Source organism: Natator depressus, chromosome 1 (assembly GCF_965152275.1).
Source record: "Natator depressus isolate rNatDep1 chromosome 1, rNatDep2.hap1, whole genome shotgun sequence".
Taxonomy (NCBI): Eukaryota; Metazoa; Chordata; order Testudines; family Cheloniidae; genus Natator; species Natator depressus.
In genome coordinates this window covers 111,285,075-111,299,386 of record NC_134234.1, presented here as the reverse complement: position 1 = coordinate 111,299,386, position 14,312 = coordinate 111,285,075, and the positions used below count along the sequence as shown (strand labels likewise).

Below are 14,312 nucleotides of genomic sequence, written 5' to 3'. Positions count from 1 at the left end.
AGATACTTCATAAAGGAAAAATTAGGTAAATGATGGTTCATAGGAGAAACAAAAATCTCAGGAATTTATTTTCAGGGGAAAATGGCAGTAATATTTCAAAAATTACAACGAGTCATGTGCCGTTGTATTTCACGGAGATTGTTTCAAGTGTGCTCTAAAATATTTCAGTATTATTGGTGATTATCAGTGTTCTTACTGGCATGTGACAGGGTGTTCTTGGACTGTTTGGTTCCCTTCGTCTCAGCTAGATATATAAGGTACAGCCTTTGCCATTAGTCCAAGAAAGTGGGGGACAGGACCCATCAGGGAGCTGATTGTGTCTCACCAATTCTCTGACCATCTCTGTCTCTCCAGCTGGCTGTTGTCCTCAAGTGAGCATCTGCCATCTGGGAATGGCCAGAGTGGAGCACACTCTGACCTTCCCCCTTTCCAACCCTCAAAATGCCGCTTTATCACAGCTGGAAGGGGGAATAGCAGAGGAACTGACTGTACCTGATCTGTGTCCCGCAGGGATTCTACTGTGCCCTGAGAATCCCCAGCAGAGAAAATGCATGCAGTTTTCACTCTATGCTGCCTTTTCACGGTTCAAGCAGTGTGTGGGCTGGAGGGGAGTGGTGGTTCTGAGGAAACAGTGAGATAGTTGCAATATGTCTTCCCGCGTTCCGGGTTTCTGACTATATTTGGCAATCTGAGATCCTGCGCCTTGATTTTTATTTTATCTTTTATCCTTACTGCTGGCTGCAATTGTCAGTCCTGGACTTCCCATTTTTGTGTTGGTTTGCAGATCTTGCAATCTGGCCAGTGGCTCTAATGTTACTCCATGTGAGATTTTGATGATCTTTCCTATCTACGTCACATTATGATGTCCTATTAATATACAAAACAGAAAGGTGCTTATTTTTCAGACCAAGATGGAAATCAGCAAAAGCTGGTTGATCTCTCCCCTGAGTTTTCTGCCAGTTTTGGTCACACTTTATAAGAACAGGTCACAAGATTTCAGCAGTGTTGAACCCAAACCCTAACCATAGTTCAACTTCGAAGCCTAGCCTAATCTAGATCAAGCTCCAGATTTGAAATTCTGCCTCCTGAGCATAGTTCTGCTTAACAGTGAAACAGGAGGTTCACGTTATCAAAATAATGTATGCTTTAGTGTACACCAGTGATCAGAAATGTCCCAATTTTGTATAGTGATGGAAAATTCCAGTGACGTTTCAGTCTCTTTAGGAGTTTTTTCTTTTTTTTTCTTTGTCCAACTGTTGTTGATGATGGATCTGGGAACCATATAACAGTGGAGGACAGGATAAACTATAACTAAATGGATTTAACATGTCAAAACACTGAACTCATGGCTCATATTCAAATCCAGTGAACCAACCGGATGGATTATTTATGCACCTCCCATTCTGAGAACTTGCCCATTTACTTTGAGAATGGAAGGAGATGTTTATGTACAACAGAGTATGTGTGTGTTTCTTGGCAAATTCTTGTTAGTAAAACCACGTTAAGAGGTGTAGCATGCTCTCTCTCCAGACATTCAAGATCTGTTTGCTATGTCCAGTAAAACTGGCTGCATCATAAACTGTTTATTTCCACTTCCCAAACAATGGGAATTTATTTATGAAATGAAAGCATGTTTTGTATGAACCTGCATTTCATTAGTAGGATAAGTGCAGAATACATGTTGTTACTTGTAGTGACCTCGTTTGCTGCTCACTGGAGCTGATAACCTTTGACATGTCTTCCAGTCTTGCATTACTTTAAAACATATTGACAGAACATTTCTGTACTTTAGCTTTTCAAAACTAAAGACCTATAAGAAGTGTGCAGTTCTTGCAGTACAAAGCTTCCACCAAGAGGATTATTGGAAACAAACTCTTTTTTTTTCTTTTGCTCTTTGGAGTCTGTAATGAAAAATCGTCCAGTATTCCCATGTAATTGCTTCGTGGTTGTTTTCTGTCAATTTGCCAGCAGGTTCCTGCTTAACGGCTGCCGTTTGACTTTGCTGAAACATAAATGCAGAATTATTGAGTTGCCAACATATCATTAAGTCATCTGTAAAGAGTTTCTCAGTGTATTAATGCTCCAGGCTTTTGTGTCAATATTGATTGATTAAAATGGAAAAGAAATCTTGGCAGAATTCAGCATTGTACCAAAGTATTTTTTGGCAGAGAAAAGGTTGGATATTGATGTTGGCTATGATTCCTCGACTCCACCTCTTAAAAAACAAAAAACAAAACAAACAGAACAAAGCCTCTTAAACTTTAGTACCCGTGTTCTTAGCTGAATTCTAGTTAGCCTCAGAAATGCAAGGAGAAATCAATGTGGCTAATCAATTTCTTAGTACATAGTCAGATATCGCGGCTGTTTGATTGTGAAGCTACACCTGTGAGTGACTAATGCCTGTTCTACACTACAGAGTTAAGTTGAGGTAAGGCAGCTTACTCTGACCTAATTATGTCAGCCTTGCTCCTGCTGATGTAAGTGCCCTGCCACACTGACATAATAACTACACTTCCATGAGAGGTGTAGGGTTTATGTTGGTGTAGTTAGGGCAACACAGTGTCTGGGTAGACACTGTGGGTTACATACATGTGCTGTTGCCTGTCATTCTTGTCAATTTCACAGCTCCAGCATGGAGGCGCAAAATTGGCAAGAAAGCCAGGCTGTCACCTGGGCTCCCCACTTGGAGCCGGGCTGTGCCTGTCACACTCCCACTCCCAGTCGGACTGTGCCCACCTGGCTTCCCACTGGCTTTTGCCTGGGCTCCCGACTCCCCACAGGGAGCCCGGCTGCTGCCTGGAGGCTCCCAGCTCCTCAGGAGCCTGGGCTCTCAGCCCCCCACGCTGCCCCTCTTAAGTGGGTGGAAGCACTCCTGGTGAGGACGCACACCACCGACAGAAGGAGGGTAGTGTGGACATGAACCACCACAGTATTACTGCAGTGGCTGTAAGTCAACCTAACATAGGTCTTTTTAAGTTTCTAATGTAGACAGAAGGGAAAAGCAGCAGTGCTATCCAAGCTGGAGAGAATAGCTGGTTGAGATGATGTGCATGAGGAGAAAAGACTGAAGGTCAAAGTAAGGGAGGAGCCAGGGAGAAGGGCGGCTCCTCCTCCTCTCTCTGGTTTGGATAAGCAGCGCTCCTCTACAGCTCCCTTTCTTTGGCTGATGAGTGAGAGGTCCCTCTCCTGTTTTAATCTACTTTTACCTCTGGGAAGCAGTATAGAGTCAAAGGCGGAAAAGCAAAAAATAAGGTAGGATTTGGAACGGAAAAAAAGATTATTTTTGTTAAAGGTACTGGAGTTGCAGATATAACGTAGTAAAGGGGTTGGGCCTGAGAGAAAAGAATAAAGGGGATGCAAAGGAGTAAACGCTGGTTGGTTTGTTTTTTCTCACTGCACCCTTGCTGTACCACAGCCTGATCTTTATTCTGGAAGAGTGGAAGGTTGGGGGGGGGGGGGGGGAGGGGAGAAAAGATCTGGAGGAAAAGGAGGGTAGTGCTTGGCTGAGAAAGGAGTGTTTAATTTCTCCCTACCCCTCCAGCTGCTAAAATACTGCTATGCATATTTTTCTGGCTCCCTCCAAAATCATTCCGTGCCACAGGTTCCCTGGTTTTCATTTTGACAGCATGTCACAGCCTGCTTTAAATTAGAGAATTTTGTAGGAAAGACCATCTGTGCCTATTGAAGATGATAAAATATGACTAAAAGCATTGTATGGAACATAACGTGAGCGTAAACGGGATAAGCCTGTGGAGCTAGTATGCCAAGAGAGAATGGGAACAGTGTATTTTTAGGCAGAACTTTAAAAGATTACAATTATGAATTAGACTGTAAATTTGGCTGACAACACTATCCTACAGAGCCAACAGAATGAGGAGGAGTCAAGTGGGAGAATGGCGAGTAATAAGGTCAGAAGTAGGTTGTACAAAGGTTTGAAAACTAGCTGCTAAAGCTTGAAACTATCGGTAGAGTGTGCTATGTTTTGTTGGGAGGGCGGTGTCTGATGATAATTAGCACACACTCTGTGGTGTGGGTTTTGCTGCTGTTTTGTAATGCAGAGAGATAAAACCGAAACAAAATAAAAGTTCATTCTTCCAACCTACTCAAACCTTTCTAAATCTGATGGGTTACTCAACATACAGACTAATGAAAACAACTGCTTCTGCCATCACGATCAGAAAAAGCCCAGTCAGGTTACTTCTTTGGAAGCTGAATTAATTTCATAAATATGACCAGTGAGAGCTTGTGTGTTGTCTCCTGACTACTGAGTCCTGCAACTATAATTGTTTGAACAATCATAAAAAGGAGGATTTTCAATTTTTTTCCTCAATTATGCTGTTGAAATTCTCTCTAAAGCACCCCTCCCAACTGTAAAATGTAGTTCATATGAAAAGTGACTCCGTTAGAATGGGAGCATCACGCTTCATGTTTGTGTCTCTGTCTAGATCTCCAAGTCTATATCATATAAGATGCGTTTACAGGGAAAGAGGTGGTTTTTTCTACCTGCAATTCTGAAAACTCAATCTGGGATCTTTAAGTCAAACTGGGGTCTTTCAGACTCACAGGGTCTGTCAATTTTTTATCAGACCTGTTTTTCCATGGAAAATTGGGCTTTTGATTAAACAAAGTTTTCCACAAAATGTGGTTGCTTTCCAAAGAAAATTGTTTACTTTTCCTCAAAAAAATCATAGCTGAATACAAAACAAAACAAAAAATTCAGATGAAAACTTTAAAATATAGTTTTGGAAAGGATTCAACATTGCCTAATGGGAGTTGTAGCTAAGATGCCTCATGTATACAGTACTGTGTCCAGTTCTGGGTGCCACGCTTTAGCAAAGATGTGGGCAAATTGGAGAGATTCCAGAGGAGAGCAACAAAAATTATAAAAGGTTTAGAAAATCTGTGAGAAAAGATTAAAAAACTAGGCATGTTTAGTCTTGAGAAAACTAAAGGGGGATGGAGTAACAGTTTTCAAATATAGTAATGGCTACTATAAAAAGGATAGCGATTAATTGCTCTCCATGTCCACTGAAAGTAGGACAAGAAGTAATAGGTTTAATATGCAGCAAGAGAGATGTAAGTTAAGTAGGGCTATTGATTAATTGCAGTGAACTCACGCGATTAACTCAAAAAAATTAATCGCAATTAAAAAATTAATTGTGATTAATCACACTTTTAAACAATACAGTACTGATTGAAATGTATTAAATATTTTGGATGTTTTTGTACATTTTCAAATAATTTCATATAACTTAATAAACAATTTTGCTAATAATTCATGAGCCAGAATACAATCCAGTTTTTTTCCTTTAACTCTATTGGCATTGCACTTCTATCAGAATGAAAAAGTAGAAAAAAAATCAAATAATTTCAAAAAAAATTCTATTACAACACAGAATACGAAGTGCACAGAACTCACTTGATATTATTAATTTTATTACAAATATTTTCACTTTAAAAATGATAATAGTATTTTTCAGTTCACCTCATACAAGTACTGTGGTGCAATCTCTTTATTGTGAAAGTGTAACTTACAAATGTAGGTATTTTTTGTTACATAGCTGTGCTCAAAAACAAAACAATGTAAAACTTCAGAGCCTACAAGTCCACTCAGTCCTACTTCCTGTCCAGCGAATCGCTAAGACAAACAAGTTTGTTTACATTTACGGGAGATAATGCTGCCTGCTTCTTATTTACAATATCACCTGAAAGCGAGAACAGGCATTCGTGTGGCACTTTTGTAGTTGGCATTGCAAGGTATTTACGTGCCAGATATGCTAAACATTTGTATGCCCCTTCATGCTTCGGTCACCATTCCAGAGGACATGCTTCCATGCTTGATGATGCTCGTTAATAAAATAATGTGTTAATTACATTTATGACTGAACTCCTTGGGGGGAGAATTGTACGTCTCTTGTTCTGTTTTACCCACATTCTGCAATATATTTCATATTATAGCAGTCTTTGCTGATGACCGAGCACGTTTGTTTTAAGAACACTTTCACAGCAGATTTGACAAAATGCAAAGAAGGTACCAATGTGAGATTTCTAAAAATAGCTAGAGCATTTGACCTAAGGTTTAAGAATCTGAAGTGCCGTCCAAAATCTGAGAAGGATGAGGTGTGGAGCATGCTTTCAGAAGTCTTGAAAGAGCAACACTCTGATGTGGAAACTACAGAACCCGAACCACCAAAAAAGAAAATCAACCGTCTCCTGGTGGCATCTGACTCAGATGATGAAAATGAACATGCATTGGTCCGCTCTACTTTGGATTGTTGTTGAGCAGAACCTATCATCAACATGGACGCATGTCCTCTGGAATGATGGTTGAAACATGAAGGGACATATGAATCTTTAGCAGATCTGGCACGTAAAAATCTTGCGATGCTGGCTACAACAGTGCCATGCAAACACCAGTTCTCACTTTCAGGTGACATTGTAAACAAGAAGCGGGCAGCATTATCTCCTGCAAATTGTAACCAAACTTGTTTGTCTGAGTGATTGGCTGAAGTAGGACTGAGTGGACTTGTAGGTTTTACATTGTTTTATTTTTGAATGCAGTTATTTTTTGTACATAATTCTACATCTGTAAGTTCAACTTTCATGATAAAGAGATTGCACTACAGTGCTTGTATTAGGTGAAATGAAAAATACTATTTCTTTTGTTTTTTACAGTGCAAATATTTGTAATTAAAATAAATATAAAGTGAGCACTATGCACTTTGTATTCTGTATTTTCAGTGGAATAAAAAAAAAATAATTCTGGCCAGCTTTAATCACCCATAATAAAGACACAACAAATGGAACTTAATAAACAATTCTGCCAATAATTCATCAGCCAGGATACAATCCAGTTTCCTTTCCTTTAACACTATTGGCATTGCACTTCTATCATAATGAAAAAGTAGTTAAAAAAAAAATTGGCCAGAGAAGTAAGAATCTGATCTGAGCCTGGGTACCATCTTCACATAATCACTTTTCTGAGCATAGCCATGCTTTAAGTAAAGGATCTGTTATGGGGTGTATTGTGTGTCATGCTATAACTGGATCCGTAGTGGTTCGTGTGTAGTGAATACTTGACGAGGTGTTTATTTTATATTAGAGAAATTGTCTTCCATAGGCAGAGTACTAGAGTCATAAATCTCACTTTCTTTCCTTTCTCAGTGCTCCTATCAGAGTCTATAACCTTCCCTTCAGCAAAGCATGGGATTGTTTTTCTAGAATGAAGTAGGCAACACTATGCATGCAGTGCCCCAGTATATAACACCAGCAAGTTCTTTAATCTTTAAAATGCTTAGATGGGCAGTGCCTCAGTGTTACTGGATGTTGCCATAGCAGCAGAGATAAGTTGTGTTGGGAACAGTATGACTAACTCACCATAGGATGATGCCATAGAATAAGCCATTCTTGGGAGGTTGGGTTTTGTAGGAGTGTTATGTGGCCATTAACTTTTCTGTTTCCTGATATTATGTTTTTCATTATGTTTGAGAACTTTCTTCCATAGTGTTTGTCTCTGACAACAGGTTAGGCAGATGTCACCTAGAACCAAAAAAGTGTGAGAAATTTGCAATGATAAATTTGATAGTTTGTGTTGTGAGGCAGTGAAATTAAATCCCTACCCAGACAACAGAGACAGTGCTATGATATGTGCAGCTGGCTCTATCACTATAATTCAGACAGTGGAATCCATCACACACACTTTCCCAAATCAAGACAACACCTAAGTGCCTAATCACTTTGCAAATAAAATAATGAAATTAATATTGGTGTACTGAGATGACTATAGGATCTGAGTTTTGATATGAGTACAACATATGAATGATGAAAAATGAAAAATCTCTTCCTACTGTGTCCAGAATCTAGACATTCCATACGGAGTTATAGTGCAGTATAAATTACAGGCTGATGTTCTTGCTCAGCCCATAGAGAGATTTGGTCGTAAGAACATAGGAACTGCCATACCGGAACAGACCAGTGGTGCATCTAATTCAGTATCTATTTTTCCTGTGTAGAACTTGGGGAAGAATTTCTTCTTGACCGTCCCACCCCCTCACATTGGAAGCATCAGAATTAATAGCTCTTGCAATTTTACCCTAGCTAGTGTAACTGCAGATGCTATTCTTGTTCCTATAAACGTCTAGTTCTTTATTCAGAAAAAACACCACCCAGAAGTCAAGGAATCATAAACATTCTGTAAAATGTCTGAGTTTTTTAAATACCTTGCTTTTTAAACCCTTCCCTCCGGTCACCTGTCCTAGCTGACAGCCACTGTAAAGAAAGGAAAAAAGACAATATCCATGCATACACAAACAATACAAAATCCTGTAACATTTATAAAGAATTTATAAATAAACTAGTAATGACCATAATGTCACTACATTGTGGAACAAAGGGCCAAATCATTCCTGATAGGCACTGGCCGCATTGTGGTAGGAAAGGCAATTTTTCACCACCCCCACAGGAGCTGTGGGAAGGATTTGCATAATCCCTCATGGGGCTGCAAGGCATGCAGAGGAATGCACCCTTTAGGATGGTGAAGCATTTTGCTTCTTGCACAGCTTGCTAGCTCTGCTGGCGAGTGCGAGGGCAATGGGGTACATTGCCATGTCCCCGTAGGGTGTGTCTTACCCCAAAGGGACCCAGGGGAAAGGCTCCTTGCACCTCCCTCTGCCCCATGAACTCTCAAAAGGACCAGGCATGATTTGGCCCAAATGGAAATTGGGAGCTGGGTAACCTCCTTAAATTATTTGCTGAACTTCCCTCTGTTCTATTCTTGTCTATTCAGTTACAACTTCCGAAATCATCGACAGCAGGCCAAGGGTAATGAGTAAGCAATTGGCTTCATTACAGAGTCAATTCTGATCCTATTTAAGTCTATAGAAATTTTGCCATGAACTTCAGTAGGCGCGGGAGCAGGCCCTAGCAGAGTACAGCTCCCTCTTGGATCATTTCTATTATATGTATTTGAAGTTGGCACTTATCTATCTATATATAGAGAAAGAGTGGCAACACTGAGCCGCAAGATCTCTAAAGTGTTTTGGGAAACAGTCTGAAAGATGTTATAGTTCTGTAAGTTATAGTGAAGGTTCCATATCAGTTATGAGGGGATGAACCTAATACATTCTTCCTATTCTAAAAATATTTTCCCTACTGACACTAACTCAGAGACTACAGAATCTTTAAACTTAAAATTATGTATGTACATACAGTAGTCCTTAGGGAATACCAAGCAATTTGAGCAGTTTGAAAGGATTAAGACGATTTGGTTATAAAACACAAAACCAATTACAATTCATTTGGACTTGTTCTAACAAACTGAGTCAAACGTTTCAACTTAATATCTTTCAATTTATAACTTGTAAGCTACTGAACCAATTTCCTTCAAACTTGGTTTGTTTTGTAGATCTCATTTTGACTTAAAAATCAAACCAAGCCTGAAGACTATGTCTCAAAATTTATCTTATTGCATGTATACTTTTATAAGAAATTCCAGATTGTGAATTATATAGTGTATGAATTAGCAAATAAATATAATTAATCATATAATTAAATAATAGTTTGCAGCCAAAGTACAATGCGTCAGCTCAACACTGCCATTTCCTGACATTTAAGTGCTTCATTTGTCAACATTAGTGTTGTACTAATGTTGATTTTTTTTGCATGAAATTTAGACTATTTTGTATTGCAATAAATTGGAGTCACCATGGTAGATCTGTTGCTGATAATCATTTAGCTACTAGGAGTTGGAAAAATTAAGGAAAAGTTGGTGCATATTATAAGTTCACTTAAAATGATTGTCTATTGTGGTTTTTTTTAGAGTATTTCTCAACTGCCCTATGGTAAAGCTCTCTACACCTATGAGGGAAAAGAACCTGGTGACCTCAAGTTTACCAAAGGGGACATTATCATACTACGACGAAAGGTGGATGAGAATTGGTATCACGGAGAGCTCAATGGAAACCATGGCTTCTTTCCAGCCAGCTATATCCAGTGTATCAAGCCCCTTCCACAAGCTCCGCCTCAGGGCAAAGCACTTTATGATTTTGAAATAAAGGATAAAGACCAAGACAAGGACTGTTTAACCTTCACCAAGGTAAAGTAAAAAGCAGTTTCTTGTTTCCTTACTTACTGCCAGTGGGTGTAGTTCAAGATGTGTTTGTTTTGCTGTGTCTGGCAGTCTGCTCCATTATGAGTAAAATAAAAAAAATGTACCAGCACTTGATAACTTAGAACATCTTTTTATTTAAGATGGAATTTAAAAGATTTCATTTCAAATGGATACAGTAGTTTTAATAACCCTGCACTTCCTCATGTACAGTAGTTTTGCAAAAATGCTTTAATTCTGGCAGAGCTAGGTTCAGGAGCAACACAGGGACTCTTTCTTTCTTTCTCAGACCAGTGACATTCTCATGTATGATATTTAAGGGCCATGAGCTCAGATACATTGGAAGGAGAAGTGAATTTCCAAATTAATTGGGAGCTCAATCATGCTAGATACTCAGGGAGATCAACTTCTTTTGACTTCTAAATGCTCCTTCCTACTGAGACAGAGCTCACTCAGGTGAGATGCTGCCCATCCCCTTAATTACCACCGAAGGCAGGGAGGTCCGCAGGAGTTGAGGGCACAATGAGTATGTCTATTCTGCAATTAAAAATCTGTGGCTGACCCAGGCTACCTGACTGGGGTTAAAGGGCTGTTTAATTGCTTGATAGACGTTCAGGCTTGGGCTAGAACTTCCAGCTCAAGGGCCCTGTGAGTTGGGAGGTCCCAGAGTGTGGGCTGCAGCCCGAGCCCAAACAGCTACACTGCAATTAAACAGTTCCTTAGAATCATAGAATCATAGAATATCAGGGTTGGAAGAGACCTCAGGAGGTCATCTAGTCCAACCCCCTGCTCAAAGAAGGACCAATCCCCAACTAAATCATTCCAGCCAGCCAGGGCTTTGTCAAGCCTGACCTTAAAAACTTCTAAGGAAGGAGATTCCACCACCTCCCTAGGTAACGCATTCCAGGGTTTCACCACCCCCTAGTGAAAAAGATTTTCCTAATATCCAACCTAAATCTCCCCCACTGCAACTTGAGACCATTACTCCTTGTTCTGTCATCTGCTACCACTGAGAACAGTCCAGATCCATCCTCTTTGGAACCCCCTTTCAGGTAGTTGAAACCAGCTATCAAATCCCCCCTCATTCTTCTCTTCCAACTAAACAATCCCAGTTCCCTCAGCCTCTCCTCAGAATTCATGTGTTCCAGTCCCCTAATCATTTTTGTTGCCCTCCGCTGGACTCTTTCCAATTTTTCCACATCCTTCTTGTAGTGTGGGGCCCAAAACTGGACACAGTACTCCAGATGAGGCCTCACCAATGTCCAATAGAGGGGAACGATCATGTCCCTCGATCTGCTGGCAATGCCCCTACTTATACATCCCAAAATGCCATTGGCCTTCTTGGCAACAACGGCACACTGTTGACTCATATCCAGCTTCTCGTCCACTGTCACCCCAGGTCCTTTTCTGCAGAACTGCTGCCGAGCCATTCGGTCCCTAGTCTCTAGTGGTGCATGGGATTCTTCCGTCCTAAGTGCAGGAATCTGCACTTGTCCTTGTTGAACCTCATCAGATTTCTTTTGGCCCAATCCTCTAATTTGTCTAGGTCCCTCTGTATCCTATCCCTACCCTCCAGCGTATCTACCTCTCCTCCCAGTTTAGTGTCATCTGCAAACTTGCTGAGGATGCAATCCACGCCATCCTCCAGATCATTTATGAAGATATTGAACAAAACCGGCCCGAGGACCAACCCTTGGGGCACTCCACTTGATACCGGCTGCCAACTAGACATGGAGCCATTGATCACTACCCGTTGAGCCCGACAATCTAACAAACTTTCTATCCACCTTATAGTCCATTCATCCAGCCCATACTTCTTTAACTTGCTGGCAAGAATACTGTGGGAGACGGTGTCAAAAGCTTTGCTAAAGTCAAGGAACAACACGTCCACTGCTTTCCCCTCATCCACAGAGCCAGTTATCTCGTCATAGAAGGCCATTAGATGAGTCAGGCATGACTTGCCCTTGGTGAATCCATTCTGACTGTTCCTGATCACTTTCTTCTCCTCTAAGTGCTTCAGAATTGCTTCCTTGAGGACCTGCTTCATGATTTTTCCAGGGACTGAGGTGAGGCTGACTGGCCTGTAGTTCCCAGGATACTCCTTCTTCCCTTTTTTAAAGATGGGCACTACATTAGCCTTTTTCCAGTCGTCCGGGACTTCCCCCGATCGCCATGAGTTTTCAAAGATAATGGCCAATGGCTCTGCAATCACATCTGCCAACTCCTTTATCACTTTCGGATGCAGCGCATCCAGCCCCATGGACTTGTGCTCGTCCAGCTTTTCTAAATAGTCCCGAACCACTTCTTTCTCCACAGAGGGCTGGTCACCTCCTCCCCATGCTGTGCTGCCCAGTGCAGTAGTCTGGGAGCTGACCTTGTTCGTGAAGACAGAGGCAAAAAAAGCATTGAGTACATTAGCTTTTTCCACATCCTCTGTCACGAGGTTGCCTCCTTCATTCAGTAAGGGGCCCACACTTTCCTTGGCTTTCTTCTTGTTGCTAACATACCTGAAGAAACCCTTCTTGTTACTCTTAATGTCTCTTGCTAGCTGCAACTCCAGGTGTGATTTGGCCTTCCTGATTTCACTCCTGCATGCCCGAGCAATATTTTTATACTCTTCCCTGGTCATTTGTCCAATCTTCCACTTCCTGTAAGCTTCTTTTTTGTGTTTAAGATCAGCAAGGATTTCACTGTCCAGCCAAGCTCGTCGCCTGCCATATTTACTATTCATCGGGATGGTTTGTCCCTGTAACCTCAATAAGGATTCTTTAAAATACAGCCAACTCTCCTGGACTCCTTTCCCCCTCATGTTATTCTCCCGGGCATCCTGCCCATCAGTTCCCTGAGGGAATCAAAGTCTGCTTTTCTGAAGTCCGGGGTCCATATTCTGCTGCTCTCCTTTCTTCCCTGTGTCAGGATCCTGAACTCGACCATCTCATGGTCACTGCCTCCCAGGTTCCCATCCACTTTTGCTTCCCCTACTAATTCTTCCCTGTTTGTGAGCAGCAGGTCAAGAAGAGCTCTGCCCCTAGTTGGTTCCTCCAGCACTCGCACCAGGAAATTGTCCCCTACACTTTCCAAAAACTTCCTGGATTCTCTGTGCACCGCTGTATTGCTCTCCCAGCAGATATCAGGGTGATTGAAGTCTCCCATGAGAACCAGGGCCTGTGATCTAGTAACTTCCGTGAGGTGCCAGAAGAAAGCCTCATCCACCTCATCCCTTTGGTCCGGTGGTCTATAGCAGACTCCCACCACGACATCACCCTTGTTGCTCACACTTCTAAACTTAATCCAGAGACTCTCAGGTTTTTCTGCAGTTTCATACTTGAGCTCTGAGCAGTCATACTCAGGGCTTTGGTCTCCTTCCCCCAGTGAACCTAGTTTAAAGCCCTCCTCACTAGGTTAGCCAGCCTTCTTGCGAAGATGCTCTTCCCTCTCTTCGTTAGGTGGAGCCCGTCTCTGCCTAGCACTCCTCCTTCTTGGAACACCATCCCATGGTCAAAGAATCCAAAGCCTTCTCTCCGACACCACCTGCGTAGCCATTCGTTGACTTCCATGATTCAACGGTCTCTACCCAGGCCTTTTCCTTCCACGGGGAGGATGGACGAGAAGACCAGTTGCACCTCAAACTCCTTTATCCTTCTTCCCAGAGCCACGTAGTCTGCAGTGATCCGCTCAAGGTCATTCTTGGCAGTATCATTGGTGCCCACGTGGAGAAGCAGGAAGGGGTAGCAATCCAAGGGCTTGATGAGTCTCGGCAGTCTCTCCGTCACATCGTGAATCCTAGCTTCTGGCAAGCAGCAGACTTCTCGGTTTTCCCGGTCAGGGCGGCAGATAGATGACTCAGTCCCCCTGAGGAGAGAGTCCCCGACCACCACCACCTGCCTCCTTCTCTTGGGAGTGGTGGTCGTGGAACCCCCAACCCTAGGACAGTGCATCTCATGCCTTCCAATCGGCGGAGTCTCCTTCTGTTCCCTTCCCTCAGATGTATCATCTAGTCCACTCTCCGCATTAGTACCTGTGGAGAGAACATGAAAACGGTTACTTACCTGTATCTGCATTGCTGGTACATGGACGCTCCCCTTTCTTCTTCTGGAGGTCACATGCTGCCAAATTTCTTCACCGTCCTCCTGTCCCCGCAGTGCAGCCTGCTCTGAATCTTCAGAACGTTGTGTCTGTAGAACGTCTGTCCAGGAAATCTTCAGTT

At 42.0% G+C, this 14,312-nt stretch overlaps 1 protein-coding gene across 3 annotated transcripts in view; it reads left to right on the top strand.

Moving 5' to 3' along the window:
- Positions 1 to 14,312, top strand: part of SH3RF3 (SH3 domain containing ring finger 3) — a 376,320-nt gene that overhangs the window by 236,185 nt on the left and 125,823 nt on the right. For all 3 annotated transcript variants that reach the window (XM_074964345.1, XM_074964363.1, XM_074964354.1), the window contains exon 2: positions 9,818 to 10,093. In XM_074964345.1, coding sequence (XP_074820446.1) covers positions 9,818 to 10,093 — 276 coding nt within the window. The remainder of the gene's footprint in view (positions 1 to 9,817; positions 10,094 to 14,312) is intronic.